Here is a 22,098-nt window from a genome sequence, read left to right as displayed (position 1 = left end):
GCCACGAGTTAACTCGTGGCAAGTTGTTATTGTTTTATTCCATATTAATAAACGGATCAAGATCCCCGATCGGCTCTGCAGATTTACCCGCCAGATTTAAATCGGCAACATGCAATACCGGCCAGATCCTCTTAGGGGCGCCATCGCTCCACTGCAGTATCATTGAGGCAGAATGGGAAAATTATTTTTTTTACTGTCTAGGGCATTTCATATGAGCCTGGATCCCAGCCGAACATCCTCCATCTTTGATCACGTTACAGAACGCAGATTTCAGCCTGGAATAATGGGATTTATGATCAGCCAATGGACATGTCAATCTACCAGATGCCAATGAATAATGGGGAAATGCTGCCGGCGATCACATGGGCTGACGGTAGGATACTATTCACCCAAATTTCAGCCGGATTGGACATTGTTGTAACACGCAAGCGATCGATCAGTGAATGTGGCTACTTGAACGCACACTGTATTGCTAATCAATAATACTAATCGGCGTCCCCCATCGCCCCCATTTCAGCCATAGATGCTCTGTAATAGTCCGGATGCTAAGCAGTTTGTTTTATTTCATTCGTATATATACAACAGAAATGGCGTTTGATATAACGTGACTAGCCTTTAGCCTCATATCTAGCTTCCCAGAAAAAAGACGAAAACTGTGATAAAGCTTATATTCACGACGCTATAAAATGACAACCAACTGATGGATTTTTATTTTCTTTAAGCCATTATGAAGGCACGGTTTATGCACTCAAGTGACAATGAGAATGGACAGATAGCAATACTATAAAGTATATATATAGCTGTTAGAAAGTTTGTCGGTTTGTTTACAAAGCGTTGTCCTCCAGCCACATATTACACTGCAAGCCGTGGTCGCGTTAAGAGTTGATCCCATGGCTCGGAACGATGGGATCTGCAAGGCCAAGCAGCAAAGCTGCGACTCAGCATAATTTCCTACTAAAAAGTTGTTTAACCCTAACCTTCTAGGCGATGGGATCTAGACGCTACCATCTTGCTTGTGGAGTTAAATAAAGTTTTAAACATTTGAAACTGTGTCTTCTAGCGATGCCGATGCTGTGTACATTAGCGCCTCTTTCAGACCGTGTGTGGCCCTCTGACTCTTGGACTGGGCACTCAAGTGAGACAGAGGAAATGTAAACAAATGAGACACCAGTCTGTCTGCTGGTTTCTGTCTTTATAGTCTCTCTCTTTATGTCTGCTTCTCTCTCTTCTCCCCTTCTGTGCCTTTCTATCTCTCTCTTTCTGTCTCTGTCGTTCCTGGCCAAATTCCCAATCATCAAGGCCACCTAATCATCCCTTCCCCTTAATTGACTGATATCAATCCCTGTCTCCTGAGCCGTTCAGCCATTGTGTAGTGTGATGTGTGCCGGGTGCCAGTGTATGGCAGCCATTGAGCCTGCGTAGCCCAAGGTTGGGTGCTACCAGTGGTGGTGAAGGAGGCAATTTCCACCCTACATTGTGGGGAGTGCTTTGAGGGTCTAGAAAAGCACTATATAAATTCAATTAATAATAATAATAATAATAATAATAATAATAATTATTATTATTATTATTATTATTATTATTATTATTATTATTATTATTATTATTATTATTATTATTATTATTATTATTATTATTATTATATCTCTCTGTCCATCTTTGTCATCCTGTCTGTCCTCTCTCTTGAGTCTGTTTGCCTCTCTCTCTCTCTCTCTCTCTCTCTCTCTCTCTCTCTCTCTCTCTCTCTCTCTACCTACCCACTCCCCCCCATTTCATCAGTCTACAAGAAGCGGTGCTCATGGAGAGCACGGAACATCATCAAAGACGCTTCTCACCCCAACCATGGACTGTTCACCCGCCTGCGGGGTACTCGCTCTGGGGCACGCTACCGCAGCCTCCCAGGCAGAACCAACAGGACCACAAATAGTTTATTCCCCTCAGCTGTCAGACTTCTGAACCAAAACTCTACTTACAGTAGCCCACTGCACCTCACTGTATACCTGTGTATATAGCCATAGCTTATGTAGACTTTATTTTAATGATTATTTTAATTATAATTTTTTATTCTCACCATTGCACATTGTGCTAACCATTGCACTTTACTGTACAGTTTTATTTATATGTGTCTTATATTGCAACTGACTGTTGATTGTCACATCCTGGTTGGATGGACACAATCTCGTTTCACTGTCTTGTACTGTGTAATGACAATAAAGTGAATCTAATCTCTCTCTCTCTCTCTCTCTCTCTCTCTCTCTCTCTCTCTCTCTCTCTCTGACAGGCAGAGGGCAGGCCTGTGTTTCGCTTCACACAGACGTCTCTTTGACTGATGGATGACTGGCCTCTTTGGGGAACAGGGCAGCCATCATCTGACTTACAATTGGCTCACCAAGGAGAAACCTAGAGACCACTTCCTGCCATGCTAGTGTTCTACTGTTACATCTTCACCACGGGAGGGCGGTCTGTCAGTCCATCAGTGAGAGAGAGAGAGAGAGAGAGAGAGAGAGAGAGAGAGAGAGAGAGAGAGAGAGAGAGAGAGACTCAACTAAGTATAAGTATAGGAAAACTGAGAAAGTGAAAGACATTTTTTAAAGTGAGAACAAAGGAATAGGGACAATGTAAAGAAAGACATCTAGAGAAAGTGACAGAGATAGAAAGAAAGAAAGAGGCAGAGATGTATAAAAAAACAAACAACAAAAACAGTAAAAAGGAGTACAAGCCGATTTGATCCTAAAATGCTTTGTCCTCATCTTTCATCCCCCGCTGGCTTAAAGCCACATCAGGCAGTGATGGATCGCTGTCATAAAAGAAGGAATGCTTCTAAAAGGTCAAAGGTCATTTAGTTTCTCCCCAGAGTGATGTCCAGGGGTGGAAAGTTACTAAGTCGTTTTACTCAAGCACTGTACTTACTGTAAGTACGTTTTGAGTTTGGAGGTCTTGTAGTTCACTCGGGTATTTGCACATTCTTTTTGAAAGTTAATATTATTTAGGGGATAGTACAACCATGTTAGCAAAAAAGCCTACACTTGAAGGCTCCTTGGGGAGAGCATAATCAACATAATGACACCATATAGCTCAATGATGACATGAGTGAAGCAAAGCATGTATATATATATAGTTATTAACCAAACTAGAGAGAGCTGGTATAAACTCAGGGGAACTTGTGTCTTCAATATCACAAAGGCAAGGACAAATAGACCCGGATATATTTCTACTTGGAAAAAAAAACAATTCAACCTTTCAGATGGTGTTGTAGGAGGAGAGGAAAATATAGTGTTTAAAAAAAAAGAAACGTTTTTGTAAGGTTTTATTGAAATGTTGTAATATTACAACTGTGGTTCTATCAGGTATGCAAACAGCCCTCCACCCAAGACCAATTACTATTGCGTATATTATACTCATATTATGTGTAATTTCCTTGTGTAAAATGGGCAATGAAGTAAATCTTCTCAAATGTGGCTAAAAGAAAAGAAAATTGATCATACAATAAGCTATAAGGAATAAAGGTATAATGGAAAGGTTCCCATAGGTGTGGTTGTCAGCAGCCGACTACTATACATTATAACATAATAGACATTGCCTCAATATGATGGCCATCTATCAAGGCCTCAATACAGGTGAGCATAAAAAAAACAGGCAACGGTTCACATAAAGTCCACGCAGGCTGACTGTAGAGGAAATCCTTTTATACTCCCCATACAGTACGTCCGGCTCAGCCAGACAGCATATGTATTTTACATGGGCAATTTCCCCCAAAACATCCACACATATCCTCATAGATCACTGCTAGCGCAGTGTAATAGCCCTCAGAGGGAACGAGAGAGAGTGTCCTTGAGTTGTAAACAACTTTTCTTCCTGTCTGTACGTCTGTCTCTCACAGTCTACGTCTCTTCCTCGAGATTCCTCATCAGTTCAGTGAACTTTATTGACACGTGGCACATGTTGCCAAGGCAGAAACTCAAACAAACACTTAAAAAAACAAACATAAGAATGATTAAAGATTTGATTTTTTTTTTTTTTTATAAATAAAGGCAGGAGAAAATAACCCTAATAAAAGTGTACATTCTTCACATTGTAGAATGTATCATATCTTTCTCTCAGGGATCTCTCTCTTCCTCTCTGAGGTCATAAAGAGTTTCCTCTGCATGTGATTTAAAAGGGTTGCTGGTCGGAGCACATGTGCTTGTCTTTCAGCTGGGTCTCTCTCCCCTATATCTAGCTATTGTTCTCTCTCTCTGGCTAACCTATTAACTAGTGGTGGGACTCGATAAAAAAATGTAATCGAATTAATTCGAGACTAGTTAATAGTTAATGAATCGAAATTAATCGCATTCAACGCATATCGATATTTGATGCGAAAGGCAACATTTTTCAATTCAAATGGATTTTGGTATATGAGTGAATCAATGAATATACATTATACATACATTTAAAATCTTGTTTATTAGCTACTACACAGACCAACAGTCAGATCAATGCAATTTTTAACAAAGTGCAGCAATTTTAGGAATAATATATATAGCGCAAAGGACCTTTTCTCTTTTGAAAGGTAACATTCCGAAGTTTCTTACACAATAAAGAAAAATCACTCTGAGTGCTAATGAAATAGAGTGACAGAGGTTTGAACACAGTAAAGTAAAAGTTTTGTGTACTCACATTTCTGTTTAGTGGTTGCCAGATGCCTGTCTTTAAGTTCCAGCTGAGAGGCGCGAGCTGGAAAACATAACGGTTCCATAGCCTGAAGTCTTATAGTCATACATTTAATGTATGTAATATATAAAAATCCCACGGACAGTGACAGTGGCTCAGGAGGTAGAGCAGTCATCTGGTAATCCCGAGGTTCCCAGTTCGATTCCCGCTCCTCCCGAGCAGCGTGTCGAAGTGTCCTTGAGCAAGACACTTAACCCCTAACTGCTCCCGATGTGCAGATTGGCACCTTGCATGGTTGCCTCTGCCATCGATGTGTGAATGTGTGAGTTTGGATAAACGCGCTATATAAATGCAGCCATTTACCATTTACTTTGTGTGTTGTTTTTCTGTATTATCCTGCTCTTGTTGCTATGGCTTCAACCGCTGCCATTCCTTCTGGACCTCTATGTAGGTTAACGATTAATAATAGGCCAAATGGCTAAGCGGCAGAATCACTGCAGAAGAGAACATAGGAATGGTGTCTTCATAGTTGTTACTATGTCCAAAGTTAAGCTATTTTAAGCTAGCTTAAATTTGATGGGAGGAAAATGCCATGGGTATGGCCATTTCCAAAGAGGCCCCTTGACCTTTCACCTTGACCTATCTGTCCCAAACCAGGCAGTGTCGAATATCGGCCAATTAATGGGATTGGGCTATCAGCCTTTTCCTGCTCCAAACTAGCGTTATTACGTTATTGTATCGGCCTTTCAAAATTGGTCGACATCTACCATATAGGGCCTTTTGTCTAATTGTATTTCTTACCAGACCGCGCAGCTTAGTAGAGCCTTTCTTATAAAACTCTCTCGGAAATGTCAGAGAGAAATTCGCTTTGACTTGAATGTCGCTCTCCATGAGATCCACGCTGCATCCATTTCTCCGGCCTGCTCGCGATGCACCGGTCGCGCGGGGGAGAGCAGCCTCTCCTCCAGCTGTAGAGCCAGTAAAACAAACTGCACGCAACAACAACACAACTCACTGCAGCAGCTGAGACACCGGCAGGCGGGGAGACACTGGTGTGTGGGCTGCTGACAATTTTGAGAAATTAATGTATTTAATTCAATGCAAGAATGAAAGATAGTCTATTATAGACTACCAGAAGGGAGGCTAAATCGTATCCCCACCTGCGATAAAAATTTGTGACCAGAGGTTAGGACGTGAAAAGCAGAGTTATGGAAATCCCCCACGTTCCCCCCCGGCACTCACAACTCTTGTTTTCTTTCTCTCTTTCTTATAGCTCTTGAATAAGAGGGTGAAAGTGGAGGAAAGGCTTCTCGGACGTGACAACATGGCATATTGGAAGGGAGCGGATGCCAGTCTCATCATGAGTGATGAGGAGAGTGATGAGGACAAAACTATTATTTTACACATTTTTCCTCTACCAAAATGGTGGACACCATAGCTGACGAGGATTGTAATGTCCTGCCAGACGGTGTTGGATGACAACAGGAGGAAGGGACTGGATCATCAAACTAAACATCCCAAGATCCAAGGCCACCTTCGGCCGAAACTCCTTTCACTTTTTTTTTTATTTTTTAATATATTTTTATTTCATTTTTTGGAAGAAAGGGCACAGGTACAGGCATACAATGCACATAAAACATACATTTAAATTATTTGCCAATTACATGCATTGGCTTGCCCCTTGCCTCATTTAAAATAAAAACTCCTACCCCCTAACCCCTGCACCAACCACTGTTGACAAAAAATAAATAAAATAATAACAATAATAATAATAATAATAATAATAATAATAATAATAATAATAATAATAATAATAATAATAATAATAATAGTAACCCCCCCCCAACCCACCCCGGCATAGGCCTGAGAAGAAAATGTATTGAACAAAAATGTCAAACTCCTTTCACTTTGACATGGAACGCTATTCAAGACAGCCTTAAACTTACAGCTCTTACTTCACTGACTGCCTTCAAGAAAATACTCAACACGCTCTTAGTAGATCCCTCCTGCTCTTGCTGATACCCCAGTTTCACACTTGTATACACCCTCTCACACACAACATACAAGCGCTCATTCATATTCATACTCGCACCTAGACACACACATCTGTTTGCATACACATGCGCACACACACACACACACACATACTTTCACCCCCCCCTACTCCTCCCCTGTTAACTTGTTTGTACATAGGCTAGGCTGTGCATGTGTTTATTTGTTTATGTGTATGAAACTGTGTTTTTATTTCATTATTAACTCATTCAGCACCAATCACGGAAAAAGTCGGGTTACTCGCCATCGCTTGAGCGCCAACCACGAGAAAAGTCGGGTTTTAATCGTTATTTCTTTTATTCGCTATATCCATTCATTTTTCATCCATCCCGCCTGACGTTATCATTGGGAATGGGTCTGAGCTTGCAAAAGGCCAATGCCGCCGCCTAACGCCTTGCGGCCGGTATTGCACAGCATTGGAATCCCTCTGGCTGGGGCTGGGCATCGATCTAAGAAGTCCGGTCCAGGTTTTCCTTCTCAGGCAGGAGTAACCTTTTAACACACGGATTGGGGGACACTGGAGCAGCGTGGATTCATGTGTTTTGGTTGAGAAACGTTGGATCAATAAACGCAATCAATATTTCGAATGGCGATCAGGAATTGGATTCATCTTTTTGCAGTACATCACATGTGAGGTAAGGACTCTATGTTACCAATCTTGGGTTAATCCGATGTTTCTTTCGTAACGATCACAAGTGTCTGTGTGTGTGTGTTTGTGTGTGCGTGCTGTTGGCGCCGACCAAAGCACAGAGGGGCGACTTTTCAGCCCCCGCTTCCGTGCGCGCATGATGAAACATATAATACCGATAATCTAATCTAGCGTTTATTTCAGAACAATTCATAAATCAAGCGACAAATGGCACGATTTCTAAGGAAATGCATTGAAGCGCCGTTTGCTGGAGTTTATTGGGATTCGACAGGATCACTCTAAAACTATACTCATATTTACCATGGTATAAAACGGAAATGTATGTATGAAAAAAGTATCTGTTTTTTGCATGTTGACCGGAAGAAACTGACAATCGACGTGTTTGTTAGATCCATAGCTATAATATTTAATATAGTTTTAGCACTCGTAAACACCGGCATTATCCCATTGAACAGAGCGCTGGCATTCTTACCACAAGGTAAACAGCGACCTCTAGGCGTGGAATGAGTTAATATATAATCTTTTTAATATTTTTTTGTGTATTCCTGTTGGGGCCTCTTGGACCAGATCGACATTGTAAATAAGAAACCTGTTCTTAATGTTTTATCTGGCTAAATAAAGGTAATAATAATAATAATAATAATTCCCCGCTCCAGTCATCACCCTATTACGTCAAGACAATATTCTAAAAGAATATCTCCTGCATCCAGGAGGAAGGAGGACTACCGTGTTCCAGAGAAGGAGCAGGAAGAGGAAAGTAGGGTTGGGTACAGAATTTTAGTTGGGGCTTTCTGTATTTTTTTCACCCATCCCAATTTCGTTATGCCAATTCCCTTCCGGGTCCTTGCGCTCATTGCCCCACTGTCGGCCTTGGGGAGGGTATAGAACTACCACATGCCTCCTCCGATACATGTGGACCCGCTTCTTTTCACCCGACAGCAAGGAGTTTCACCGGGGGAAGGTAACACGTGCGGAGGTTCACGCTATTTCCCCCCTGATCCCCTCCCTGCTGAACAGGCTCCCCGACCGACCAGTAGGAGTCTCAGTTTAGAACAGGCGACCAGGACACATACCCCACGGGCGGGGCTTCCCACCCGCTAACACTGCCAATTGTCTCTGCGGTGGTAGGCGAGTGCTTAGTCCACTGCGATACCCAGCCGCACCAACAAACGCTGTACTTTTAACGTCGGTAACATCTACCATCTAATCTAATAGCATACCTATTCACGTTAGATCAATTGGTGCCAACTTTCGTTACCTTGAGAGTGGGTTTAAAAACAACAACAACAACAACAACAACAACAACAACAACAACAACAACAACTGAAAAAGCAAAAAGATGGCTGTTGATTTTGGGAAGAACTTAGAAATATTTTCAAATCCTTAAACTGAATTCGACAACGCCCTTCCCAGTTAGAACGCATCAGGATGCATCCAAAGCCACACCCACTAGCTAGCAGGCTGCTATGTGTTAGCAGCAGCCGGCCTTTGTGTACGTGCATAACAAGCGTGTGTGTCACTAGAGGGTTTGATAGACAACTCGCTTGTTCCAATCATTTGACTTGGTTGTTTGTTTGATTGGATTTTGTTGTTTTAGCTCAGGAGGACTGCCCCTTACTTGGAATGATTCATTTCAAGTTCAAGTTCAAGTTCAAGTTTCTTTATTAGTTGTCATACAGAATACAGAATACTTTGCATGAAATGTTTCTTTCTGTGTTGCTCCTGAGAGTGTGCTAGATAATAACAAGATAGTATAAAATAAGTATAAAAAGTATAAAATAGAAAGTGAAGAAGTCAAGTACGTAAACAAGTGTAAACAACAAAATTGTAAACAACTAAATTGTTCAGTGTATCTATATATACAGTATGTACAGCTGTTACAAAAATGGTACTGTATAGCTTAGCTTGTGGTGCCACCTTGTAGTGGTGAGGTGCAATAAGGAATGAGAATGATGTGCAATTTCCTTACCAATAATATAAATATAAATATAAAGTGTAAAGTGTGTCTAAAGTGGTAAAGTGGGTGCTACAGTGTGTTGTTTATTTAAAGTGAGTGTATGTGTGTTGTGGGTGTGTTGATGATTTGCTTATTGTTCATTGTTCATTGAGCATCCTGATGGCCTGGGGATAGAAGCTCCTTCTGAGTCTCTCTGTACTGGCCATGAGACTCCGGTATCGCTTGCCTGACCGCAGCAGTTCAAAGAGGCAGTTGTTTGGGTGGCTGGAGTCTTTGATTATTCTCTTAGCCTTGCCCATGCACCGCTTGTTGTAAATGTCTTGGAGAGTGGGAAGCCCCCCTCCAATTGTGAATTCGGTTGAACGGACCACTCTCTGTAGTCTGCTGTGGTCTTGTGCATTTCACTGTCAAACGTCTTATTTTCCCACTATCGATTACTGTCAAGATATAATACGAAATACTTTTTTTTTGTCAAAAATCATCAGTTGCCTATTGATCATTTAATATTGTAATTAAGGTAAATATCAGACCTTCCCATACATGTTGAAGGTGTTCTGAACATTTTTACACTAAATTGAAGTTTTTCGGACTTAGTTTGAGACTTGTCCAGCGACCTCACAGCGCTAATGATAGCGGCAGTTTAAAGGTCCTGCCCATTTAGGAACTGTTCCATTTTCACCCACGCTGCTTCAATGTTATCTTTTGTTATGGCTTATTGTTATTGTTATCTTATTCTCTAATTATTTTATTTAAAAAAATTATTAGTTGTATTTAAATGTTTTGGTACTTTTTAAATAAAACACAATTAGCATATTCATAGATTGTGTATTTTTCAATGAGGGAGAAGAAAAAACATATTGGACACAATTCAAAGAGTATTTTTATGATCATAATCTATCATGTCTCCTTGTAATTGACACAACATTCTACGTAAATCTTAGTAGATGATATCTGTCAAGCCATGTATATTCTCTATAAGGTTACATTTATGACAATAGCACAGTGATATTTGTAATGTATACAAGATATTTTCTGTACTGTTACAGCGTAAAATAGTTTCTAGATTCTAGCAGTGGTCTCAATCCAGACTGATATCAGGGCAGGAGTAAAAGCATTTGGTTGGATTTAATCACATCATGGAATATTCACCATAAGGTCATATGAAAGCATCCTACCTTCCTAACTGCTTCTGCATACGAAATCCTATCTTCCCTTCTCACCTGCTGGACCACTACCTCTCGCTTCATCGCCTCACAACCCCAATACAACAGTTTTGATTGGTTGATTGAAAAGTTTATTAACAGATTGCAGAATGGGTACAGTACAGTACAGCTCAATACATACAATTGTTAAGGGGATGCAGACCAGAGAAAGACTTTCGTCTTGTTTACATCAGGGTCCCCCATTTTCAATTCATCATAACATATATGACATACAGATATACAGTACTGCTACATCTATACATTTATGACATATCAGATTTGCAAATACAGTACTGTTTGTGATACAAAAGTGTCCAGAAAAAGAGTGTATATACATTTGACGTAGAAACTGTACATTGGAGGAGTGCCAATCAGGAGTGCCAATCAGGATGCAGCTTCACAACCAGATCTATTGAGCAGCAGTGCAGCTGTCTTCAATTAAGGTGTTGTGGTATTTAATCTCTTCCACTGTGATCATTCATAGTCTCATTCCTTTTGAGACGGAGAAGGTTAAGTGTTGTTCTGCTGTTCCTGGATATTTTACAGTGATCTTGTTTATCAAACCCTGCTGCTATGGGGAAAGAGAAAACCCACATCAACGTGGTGATAATCGGCCACGTCGACAGCGGCAAGTCCACCACCACGGGACACCTCGTCTACAAGTGTGGCGGCGTCGACCCGAGAACTATCGAGAAGTTCGAGAAGGCTGCGTCTGAGGTATGGAATGACTATTAATTTTTTTTCTTAAAGATTTATAGCCCATGTGCTGTTTGCTGTTTGCTGTTTTAAAATCAATCCAAATCACTTGTGAAAGGCACTTGGCCTCTACTGTTTCTAAATTCGTTTTACTCTTTAAAAAATTATCAGTGACCGTGCATGCACATCAATCAACGGTTATATATTTATAAATGAATGCAAATTAATCTGTAAATATGCCAACGTTAGCAGGGTTGCTAGTTTTCAGCTGTAGTCCCTGGGCTAGATGTGTTCCCTCTGAAAACATCAACCGGCTTATATGGATAAAAAGCAGAAATGGAGGGCTGTGGCAAATACTGTTGCTATTTGGTCCAAGGAGTAATTTAGTATTTGGCTAGTTCATAATTGAAACGTGAACTGTCATTGTAATGCCTCATGGTGGCTCTAAGTTGCATGATGAACTAGCCTAAACTTTTGGAAGAGTGCCTTGAATCTACGGTTTGTTTTTGGTCCCACAGATGGGGAAGAGTTCCTTCAAGTATGCCTGGGTCTTGGACAAGTTGAAAGCTGAGCGAGAACGAGGGATCACCATTGACATTTCATTGCTGAAATTCAACACTCACAAATACAGCATCACCATAATTGACGCTCCAGGCCACCGTGATTTCATCAAAAACATGATAACGGGCACATCACAGGTAGTGGCCTTCACAGGGCTGATGGCAACGTTTGGCCCACTCTGTGTATTTATGCCCTTTCACTATTTATGAATGGTATGATGTTTGTATTTTCTGTAGGCCTTGACTATAATTTGTGCTAATGTTATACCTAATGAACACACAAACGCTACAGGAAATGCGCTTACCATTTATTTATTCGTACATGGAATTACCACAGTCCAACGGTACATATTCATATAATTCACCAAATCCCATGGCCGAAAGGAACAGGAAGAAGAGAAATTCTTATATATACCTGCCCCTACACACACACACACAACACACCGATTGACTTATTGTGTAAAACCAAACAGAATATACCCATTTTGTAAAACTGGAAACATCAACACAACCAAATTAAATAAACATAAATAAACCCATTTTGTGTATCTATCAGTCAAACTACATATTTAGGTTCATTCATTTACACACACACACGTAGCTATACATTTATATAATGTATTATACTTCTATATACTATATAATTTTCTATAATATAACTAAATCGTACTATTTATACTACACCATATTGGTACAATATTTTAATATATTATTATTCTATGTTACGCTGCTATATACTATGTCTTCAAAGACTATCCAGATGGATGCCACTTTCCTCTGTGCGGTCAACAGAGCAGGCAATCGGTCTGCAAGCTATAGCCTAGCTTGTCACAAACCATGGATGGGGACCACTAGCCTAGCTGTTGACAAACATCTCTCCTGGTGTTTTAAGCTAGGCTAGTGGTCCGTATCTGTTTTCATTTGTACTAGCTTGCAGTCGGATAGCTCTACTGAACACGGAGGAAATTGGTATCCATCTTGTCATTTCCCAAAATGTTGGTGTTCCTTAATTGAAGCCCTACTACATTATGAATTCCTTTCCAGGCTGATGTTGCTCTCCTGGTGGTATCTGCAGCCAAGGGGGAGTTTGAAGCTGGCATTTCCAGGAAGGGTCAGACTAGAGAGCATGCCTTGCTGGCTTACACTCTTGGTGTCAAGCAAATTATCGTCTGTGTCAATAAGATGGACGTGACTGAACCACCGTACAGCCAGCCACGTTTTGATGAAGTGGTGAAAAGCGTTAGCGTGTTCCTTAAGAAGATCGGCTACAACCCCACCGCGGTCCCTTTTGTCCCCATCTCTGGCTGGACCGGGGAGAACATGATCACCGCAACTCAAAAGGTATGTTTTGACAACATGGGGAACATGTATTTTCTTGTATCACTTGCAGTATCCTGAACATTTTGTCTTGGCAGATGTCTTGGTTCAAAGGCTGGAAAGTGAGGCGCAGGGATGGTAATGAAGGCGGCAGGACTCTGCTGGAAGTCCTAGACTCCATCCGCCCTCCGGTGCGCAACGTCAACAAGCCACTACGTATCCCTCTGCAGGACGTCTACAAGATTGGAGGTCAGCTGTGCTCTTTATGGCTTGACCAGTCCCTCGCCTTATTAAAGCACCTCACCTGTTCTAAATTGTACAGGGTCTCATAATCTCCTTCAGATTCACAGCAGGGGAATTATAATGAGCACGCTTGGCAGTGTTTGGTAGTTTGCATTGATTGGAATGATTTTTCTTCTAAGATACATCTTCAGATTGGTCTACTTGTGTGGGTGACTTGATGCCCCTTCTGTTCAACTCTGCAGGGGTTGGGACTGTGCCAGTGGGCAAAATTGAGACTGGCATCCTTAAACCTGGTATGACGCTGATGTTCTCCCCCGCCAAGCTTACTGCTGAGGTCAAGTCTATAGAGATGCACCACCAGGGGCTGCAGACTGCTCTGCCGGGACACAACGTGGGCTTCAACATTAAGAACGTGTCCGTGAAGAACCTGCGACGTGGGGATGTGGCGGGCAACGCCCAGCAAGATCCTCCCTCTGATGTCCACAGCTTTGTGGCTCAGGTTGGTTTAACGGGTTTGGCTCGGGTTGGTCACTGCTGACATCCTGACTGAAGGCTACTGTTAAATTTTCATCATTGCTGTCTCCCATTAGGTCATCATTCTGAACCATCCAGGTAAGATCAAGGCTGGCTACTCTCCTGTCCTCGATTGCCACACCACCCACGTGTCCTGTTGCTTTGCTGAGCTGAGGGAGAAGCTTGACCGCCGCTCTGGGAAGAAACTGGAGGACTCTCCACAGACGCTGGTGTCTGGCGATGCGGCTACTGTAAAACTGGTCCCCATCAGGCCCCTCTGCGTGGAGAGCTTCTTCACATATCCTCCCCTAGGTATAGTATCTTATAGTCCTTCTGGTTTTCTACATGAGATGTACAGTATGTATTTGCTAAACTGCTTTACTGGGACAACTTGTATTTACTTAAAGGGGAACTCCACTTTTTTGGAAATTAGCTTATTTAACATCTTCCCTGGAGTTAGACAAGAAGATGCATACCTTTTTTGTCTCTGTGCGTGCATTTTAGCTTTGGGAATAGACGCTCCGTTAGCATAGCTTAGCTTCATCACTGGAAGTGAGGCAGGACAGTAGCCTTACAGTGTATTGCAAGGTCTGACATTGACCAAACTTGATATGCATGACCTTGGTGGGCTCTAGGTCAACTCCTGAAAAGGGGGTCAATGTCAGACTTTGCAATCAAAAGTTAGGGGGCTAATAACCCTTGCCATAATTTCAGTGCGCCCCCTAACTTTTGATTGCAAGGTCTGACATTGACCCCCTTTTCAGGAGTTGACCTAGAGCCCACCAAGGTCATGCATATCAAGTTTGGTCAATGTCAGACCTTGCAATACACTGTAAGGCTACTGTCCTGCCTCACTTCCAGTGATTAAGCTAAGCTATGCTAACGGAGCGTCTATTCCCAAAGCTAAAATGCACGCACGGAGACAAAAAAGGTATGCATCTTCTTGTCTAACTCCAGGGAAGATGTTAAATAAGCTAATTTCCAAAAAAAGTGGAGTTCCCCTTTAAGCTCCAACTAGATCGAACATTGTCTCAATTAAGCATGTCACTCTTGGTTTGGCACATGTCTACACTGTATACTGCTGTTGTATCATTCAAACTGTAGGCTGGCTTGACGAGACGTGTTGGTTCTCCTTTCCTCAGGACGGTTTGCTGTGAGGGACTTGAAGCAGACTGTCGCGGTGGGTGTCATCAAATCGGTGGAGAAGGACAAGGGATTGAAGAAACCTGAGAAGGGTCCACTCTGTAAATAATTTTATTTTAAGTCTTGTCTAGTAATCAAGAGTTTTGTTTACCAGTGTGTTCTGGTATGAAGGAATTTCCCTTTTCAGATTTTCTGTATAATTTTAATGTTCCATTTTATGTTTGTCAAATTAAGCTGTCGTGAAGGACTAGAACTGAATGACCTGTGTTCAAATGGAAAAGTAAAGCTGTTTTTTTTTTTTATTGAAATAAATAAGCTTTCAAAGTATTTTGTATCTTGTGTGGCTATTTGACAACTTCAAGTGTTTACACTAGGGATGCTTTATATTGGCTTTTATACCGATATTGTCCAACTCTTAATTTCCGATACCGATATCAACCGATACGATATATGCAGGCCCCCCCCCCAAAAACTGAATAATTTCAGGTTAACATTTACATTATGCATACTTTGACAATAAATAAAATAATACTTTGTTCTTACTTGCTTGCCTGGGTAAATAAAATACTTTTTCCCCCTTATTTTTTTTAACCGATACAGATATTCTCCATCAAATGTTTATGCCAATATCGTCCGATAATATTGGACATCCCTAGTTTACACTCTTGGCCGGCTAATTCCCTGTGCTGGTGTCTTTTTGGATGTGGTGGGCGTTTCTGGCAGGTGCTTGGTTTGGCTGGTTCCCGTCTGTCAACTCGCTGAACTCTATGACCATGACCATAGCATAGGAACTCTGCCCATACCATCTACTGGCTTCACTGCCTTACACTATCACAACTACCTACCTCGTCCTATAGTCTGCCTATAACACTATGATGGCCATTTACAGTATATAGATTAGGGGTGTAATGATGCGACCTCGCAACGATTACGATTTTCTTCAGGCAACGAATGCATCATGAATCTCCTTCGTATCAGTTAATTCCCCAAAAATATTTGAATACATGAATGTGGCTGGGGGAACTGATTCACTCAGCATGACTATAGGTCATCAAAAAAGATTTGATTTCATTTATAATCGATGGCGTTGAATCCTCTCATTAGGACCCCTATCTATACATCCCATACCTACTACTTAGTTATACCACTGGCCACCATTGCTTAGTATGTATACTTTAGAATTTACGCAGTAGCTTTGTTACAGTATATACTTACTGTTAGCGTGTGCTCTGGTTGGATGCCAATGTTCATACTGTACGATTGACTAATTGGAATCTAATCAAGGTACAGTAAGGTGTTTGACTGAAGAGTTACCCCTAGATCTGTCAGGATCTAGGGGTAACAGTACTGTATATTTGAATACCGCTTATGTCACAAATGTATCGGTACTAAAAACCTATGTCCCTATGCCATAAATGTCATGTATGTTGTGTATGTCATAAATGTCTATATGAATTGAAAATGGGGGACCCTGATGGAAACAAGACAAACGTCTTTCTCAGGTCTGCATCCCCTTAACAATTTAATGTATTGAGCCGTACTGTATTGTACCCATTCTGCAATCTGTTAAATAAAGTTTTCATTAATTCATTCATTCACGAGGTCTGCACACTTGGAACTACATAAAACACCAGTTTACATAAAACACCAGTTTAATTAGTTGCTTCTGTGAAACTATGCTATGTGAACCCTATTTGGCAGTCATCTGACTTATACATATAGGTGACACTCATCTGACTCATACATATAGTCGTAGCAGTCATCTGACTTATATAGGTGTGACACTCATCTGACTCATACATATAGTCGTAGCAGTCATGTCTATATGGAATTAATTACTTAATCAATTTATTTTTATTTTAAACTATGATTTATTTTATGGTTTTATATGCATTTTATTCTATAATGTCCTCCCTTTAAATTAAATGGACCCTGAGTCGTTTGCCATTTCTCATTGTATCGCTTAGAAAAGATCACGACGCAACATGTCATGATTCATGAATCACATTTTCTAAAGGAATTGAGTTAAGATATTCTTTCTTCAGAGCTCCATGTCAACCTAATGTTTCTTCCAAATGTGTGCACAGTAAGTGAGCTAATTGGTCTTCAAATGATTACCTAAAATAACATCTGCACACTATATCGTCTTGTATAGATGAATTGGTCCTGATCAATTTACAGGTTATTGAGTTTACCAGAACCATCCGCACCATAAACTCTGGGGCACACTGCAGACATGCCACATTCACATGGTCCCTGGAGGTTCTGAGTTCACAAATCTTGTGATGTTTTTCATCCAACCTGCACGCATTTGTGAGTCAAAGTCGCCAAGTCTAATATAAGATTCTAAACAATATTAAAATGGCCTAAAAGATGTAGGAAGAAGCCTATGCTTTTATACCTACCCTTCATAAACATATCTATTTCCTTTGAAAATGTTTTCTTGCCTCAATGACTATCGCCTTGTAGCTCTCACCTCCATAGCCATGAAGTGCTTTGAGAAGCTAGTGACGGGCTACATCTGTTCCTCCCTCCCCAACAACCTGGACCCCCTGCAATCTGCATATCGCCCAACAGGTCCACGGAGGACGCCATAGCCCATGTGCTGCACACGGCAGCATCACACCTGGAGGCAGGGGAACTATGTGAGAATGCTATTCATTGACTACAGCTCAGCATTTAATACCATAGTCACCTCCGAGCTCGTCGTCAAGCTCAGAGACCTGGGCTTGAACTACGACCCCTGCCAGTGGGTCTTGGACTTCCACTAAGTAGTGAGAGCCGGTAACTGCACCTCCTCATCCATCACTCTCAACACAGGTGCCCCCCAGGGTTGTGTTCTGAGCTCCCTCCTCTACTCGCTTTACACGCATGACTGTGTGGCAAAGAACAACAGCAACACAATCATTAAGTTTGCTGACGACACAGCTGTGGTGGGCCTGATCTCTGCAAACGACGAGAACTGATTGAGAACTTTAGGAGGTCGGGGGCTAGGGACTACAACCCCTCAGCATCTACGGGCCACCGGTCGAGAGAGTGAACAGTTTCAAGTACCTCGAAGTCCACATAACCGAGGACTTGACATGGACCACACACATAGACAGTATAGTGAAGAAGGCACGGCAGCACCTCTACTTCCTTAGGTTCAAACTGAGTCAGAAGATCCTTAAGAACTTCTACTCGTGCACAATAGAGAGCATCCTGACTGGTACCATCACCTCCTGGTTTGGGAATAGCACCGCACATGACCACAGCATTAAGTACCTGACACAAACTTGGGTAACGATTTTAATTATAAAAACTATAATCAGTATCTGGACGTTTAAATTGCTGGGGTCAAATTGACCCCAAGGAACACATGTTACTTAGATTTAAGGGTTAAATAAATTGAGGATTGAGCCCCTATAGGTTCATACTAGTCTGAGATGTTTAATATAATGATTTTATGTATTCAAGGTGCATGATTGAAAATATATATTATTTTGTGTTTTTTCATGGTTACACCACTTTACATTTACAGGCACTCAATTCCCTCAACACCGCCATCACCCATCCACAGGATCCAGCTCTCACAAGATGCCCAGCTGAGGCTCCTGCCTGAGCAGTTGCAGCCTGGTCTTCGGTCTCACCAATGCAAATGCCATCATCACTGGCACCAAGCTGCCAGTGCCAAGTGGTCACCAGATATTGCGGTGCATGATGTACAACTGCAACATGCAACTGCATGCCATGCGACCAGGTTTGAACAGAGCTTTGTCGCGGTTCGAGGCGGCTAAAGTAGTTTATGGAAAGACCAATATCCCAATGGTGAGCAAGATGGTGGCGCTTCTCGGCGCTAAAAACAAGCTGCGGAACATTGCGTTGGCCAGGCGCTCCAGTGAGGCTACAGCTTGACTGGTGGATGCAATGGAGAACAGGCTGGAAGTGGGGGTGCTGAGATATTGATCGTTTTTGATTAAAATGTTTTTTTTTATATAATTTTTTTTTTTAATAAAATATATATATTATATAATTATACTTGTAGTTGTATTGTCTGCGAGACATCGCCACCACGCAACAAGTCAAAATGCTCGCTATCTGCAAACAGCTCCACTGTCTGTGTGTATACTCTGCTTTGGTCAAATCACATTCAGCGTGGGGCCTGAGAGTGCTGGAGCTGACGTTCTGCAGATGGATACTATTGAGTCAGAGCGTTCAACAGGGTCTGAAACGTGTTATGAGGGGGTGCTGAGATAAGTGATATAATAATAACGTCATAGGTTTACCACTCTGGTAAACCAACACTCTCGTTCACTAGAGACCGCGCTCTCACGCTCAGCTCTGCGGAGCGTGCGAGACAAACATGTAACCGGTTTGATGCACACATCACAGCCCAGCTTACCCCACCTGTTGCACCCTCCCTCTGCAATTCGTTCCCTGCATACATGATTGCAGACATGCAAAAGGTCTTCGACCACCCTCCCGGGGGCTCGGATAGTTCTGCTGGCTTGTTCACGCCAGGGAAACCGCAGATATATATTCCTTTACTGCGAATTCAGCGTCCCAAAACTATTCCAGACTGCGTCTATTTTTTTTACCAACTGATTTCCAGTTCCGCGTTGACGCTTCCAGGCCGCGTCTATTCGAATCCCAACCGGTTCATGCGTCGGCTACACGCTGTTAACAACACTGCATTATCGAGACAGCGCCCCTATGACGATCTGGCAATGAATTCCAAGAGTAGGGTAAATCTGCAGTGCCGCTCCGCTCTGTGACATTGAGTAGCCTCGGTTACAATGGAATAAATAAAGCCAAAACAACCTTGCAGTTGCAGTTACACTCCCCGCCACACCCCCAGTTGCCGCGTCCCTGGGCTGGATGCCACATTCCCGCTGTAATCTCGGAACACAGATGAGCTGTTCCGAGCTGATCCCATTTCAGATGGGTGTGGTGAATGTACGTGCCGTCAATGTTGTGAATGACCGCCCAGAGTGCGGCGGCAGCAGCCAGGAGCACCTGCAAAATGTGCTGCAGGCAGTTGAGCATGACCGCTCAAAACAGCCGAATCTTCGCCACTGCTGCAAGCGCAAGCTGGACCAGGGACTCTAGGATGCTTGAGAAGACATGTTTGAAAAACGATTTCCATGTTGATCTCAAATAAATAAATGTTGTTCTCATGTTCTTGCTTTTTTTTTAAATTGGCTTGACATGTTGTCTATAGGACATTTTCGTATTTTTCACGTGTTGTGTTTCACCTTTAACTTTCAATACATTTTCCCCAAACCTTGCAAATTAGCACCTTGCATGGTTGCCTCCACCGTTTGTCTATGTCTAACGAAATTGACACTTACAAGTTGATGAGACTGGTTGGTTCTCATGGTTCCTCGAGTTTGCTTTAAATTAGGAAAAAATGCTTTTTCCTTCTAATGCTTCCAACATCTGGAATGCCCTCAAACTGACTCTGAAGCCGAATGTTCTTCCTTTTGCTCCATTTAAAAGTATGATCTCTGGGTTCTTATCTGCCACCTGTATTGATCACACCTGCTGCACATATTGATCATATACCAATGTTAAGGAGTTGTGATCAAAGTCAGTATCTGCTCCTGTTGGCTTCAGTGATCATAATGTTATAAGCTATAATATTAAGGTTCTACACAGTGGCGGCTGGTCCATAGAGGGCGCTAGGGTGCCGCCCCCCCCTGGTGGAAAGTGGTTTTGGATTTTTCTATTATAGTAGATTTCGACCGCTATAAATATAAAAATTTTCTTTAATAAATAATAACTCATTTTAAGTAGGTTTGTATTTAAAATGCACAATAACGTATAATATATATCAAATATAAATCATTGTGCTTCCTGTTCATCTCCTCTCTCTTCTGGGGCACTAGAAACATCGCCCCACTGACAGTGCACAACGCAGCCAATTGAAAAATGCACATGGCAACATAAATGCACCTAGCAACTAAATTTAGCCAATCAGTGTCTTCAAATATGATGCCTAAAAGGCGATTAATTTAGCGCCCCAAGCAGAGTCCTTGGTGTGTTAGGGGGTGCGGACTAACGTGATGACGACAATGATGAGCGCAGGGACTCAAGAGACAGGATTACAGCTGCCCCCAAATTCAATAATATCTGTTCTCCAAAAGCCATTTGAAAGGAGAAATTTGGTGGAGAAAATACAAATAAAAGACCTTGGCGCAGACATCACGTCAACCAGGATATAACTTAACACTAATAGTTGTCATCGGAAATTGATAATCACTAGATACATTCAGACAGTGTTGGATCTAACTAAATGGATTTATGGACACATTTATGGAAAGTTCAAGCCCGGACCACAAAGCTTCTCAAAGGTTAGGGCGACACGCGACAGCTCTTCCAGTTCTACTGGCAGCAAGAAAAGTGATTCTCAGCCTCTGCGTTATATATGAAAATGTAATTGTACGGGTACAGGTCGTCTTTTCCATTTATTTTCTCCTCAGAGTGCTTCGTTTACATATTAAAATCACAATGATTTTCTTGTGGGGGACAATGCCCACAAACCTACAGGTTCGTAAACATGTCACCTTTTCACCTCTTATCAGTTTGCAGGTCTGATTCTATACTGTAGTTACTGAAACGGATTGAATATGGCACCGCCCCACCTAGAATAATTTTCACCACTGGTTCTTGCGTTGAGAACCTCAGTCGTAAAGAAGGCGAAGCAGCGCCTCTACCACCTGAGACAGTTAAGGAAGTTCTGAGTATCGGGGAAGATACTCCAGTCCTGGATATATTATAGATGGATGGATGGATATAGCAAGCTAGCATTAAGACACATATAACTGTAGATTAGTATAGCATTGTATAGTAGTGTACATAAGACCCAGTGCCTCATCTGTAGCTAACAGTGTAGTGCACTATCGCAGGACCTTAGCATGTAAACTTTATGTACATACCAGTTATGTCTTATTCCTTGTATTATTGCACAAATGTCTTATTCTCATCCTATTCTTATTGTATTATTGCACTCGTTGCGGGCAAGACCCCTCGCATTTCACTGTTTACTGTGAATAAAACTCTTGACTTGGTAAAGTAATGTTAGTTAAAAAATCTGCTCCTACAGTTAGTAGGGAAGTTACTTTAGAAGTCAAAACT

At 41.8% G+C, this 22,098-nt stretch overlaps 1 protein-coding gene across 1 annotated transcript; it reads left to right on the top strand.

Moving 5' to 3' along the window:
* Window positions 1-11,083: 11,083 nt before the first annotated feature.
* On the top strand, window positions 11,084-20,070 carry LOC311237774 (elongation factor 1-alpha-like; the record flags this gene model as incomplete). The annotated part of the gene is made up of 8 exons (XM_084325752.1): window positions 11,084-11,227; window positions 11,725-11,904; window positions 12,811-13,107; window positions 13,182-13,332; window positions 13,569-13,825; window positions 13,917-14,151; window positions 14,982-15,083; window positions 19,820-20,070. 8 exons carry the CDS (start codon window positions 11,084-11,086, stop codon window positions 20,068-20,070), a joined length of 1,617 nt encoding a protein of 538 aa, XP_084181878.1.
* Between the last annotated feature and the right edge of the window lie 2,028 nt (window positions 20,071-22,098).

Source organism: Notolepis coatsorum (assembly GCF_963971535.1).
Source record: "Notolepis coatsorum genome assembly, chromosome: 12".
Taxonomy (NCBI): domain Eukaryota; kingdom Metazoa; phylum Chordata; class Actinopteri; order Aulopiformes; family Paralepididae; genus Notolepis; species Notolepis coatsorum.
Note: the sequence above shows the minus strand (reverse complement) of the source record. Positions and strands in the feature narration are given on the sequence as shown.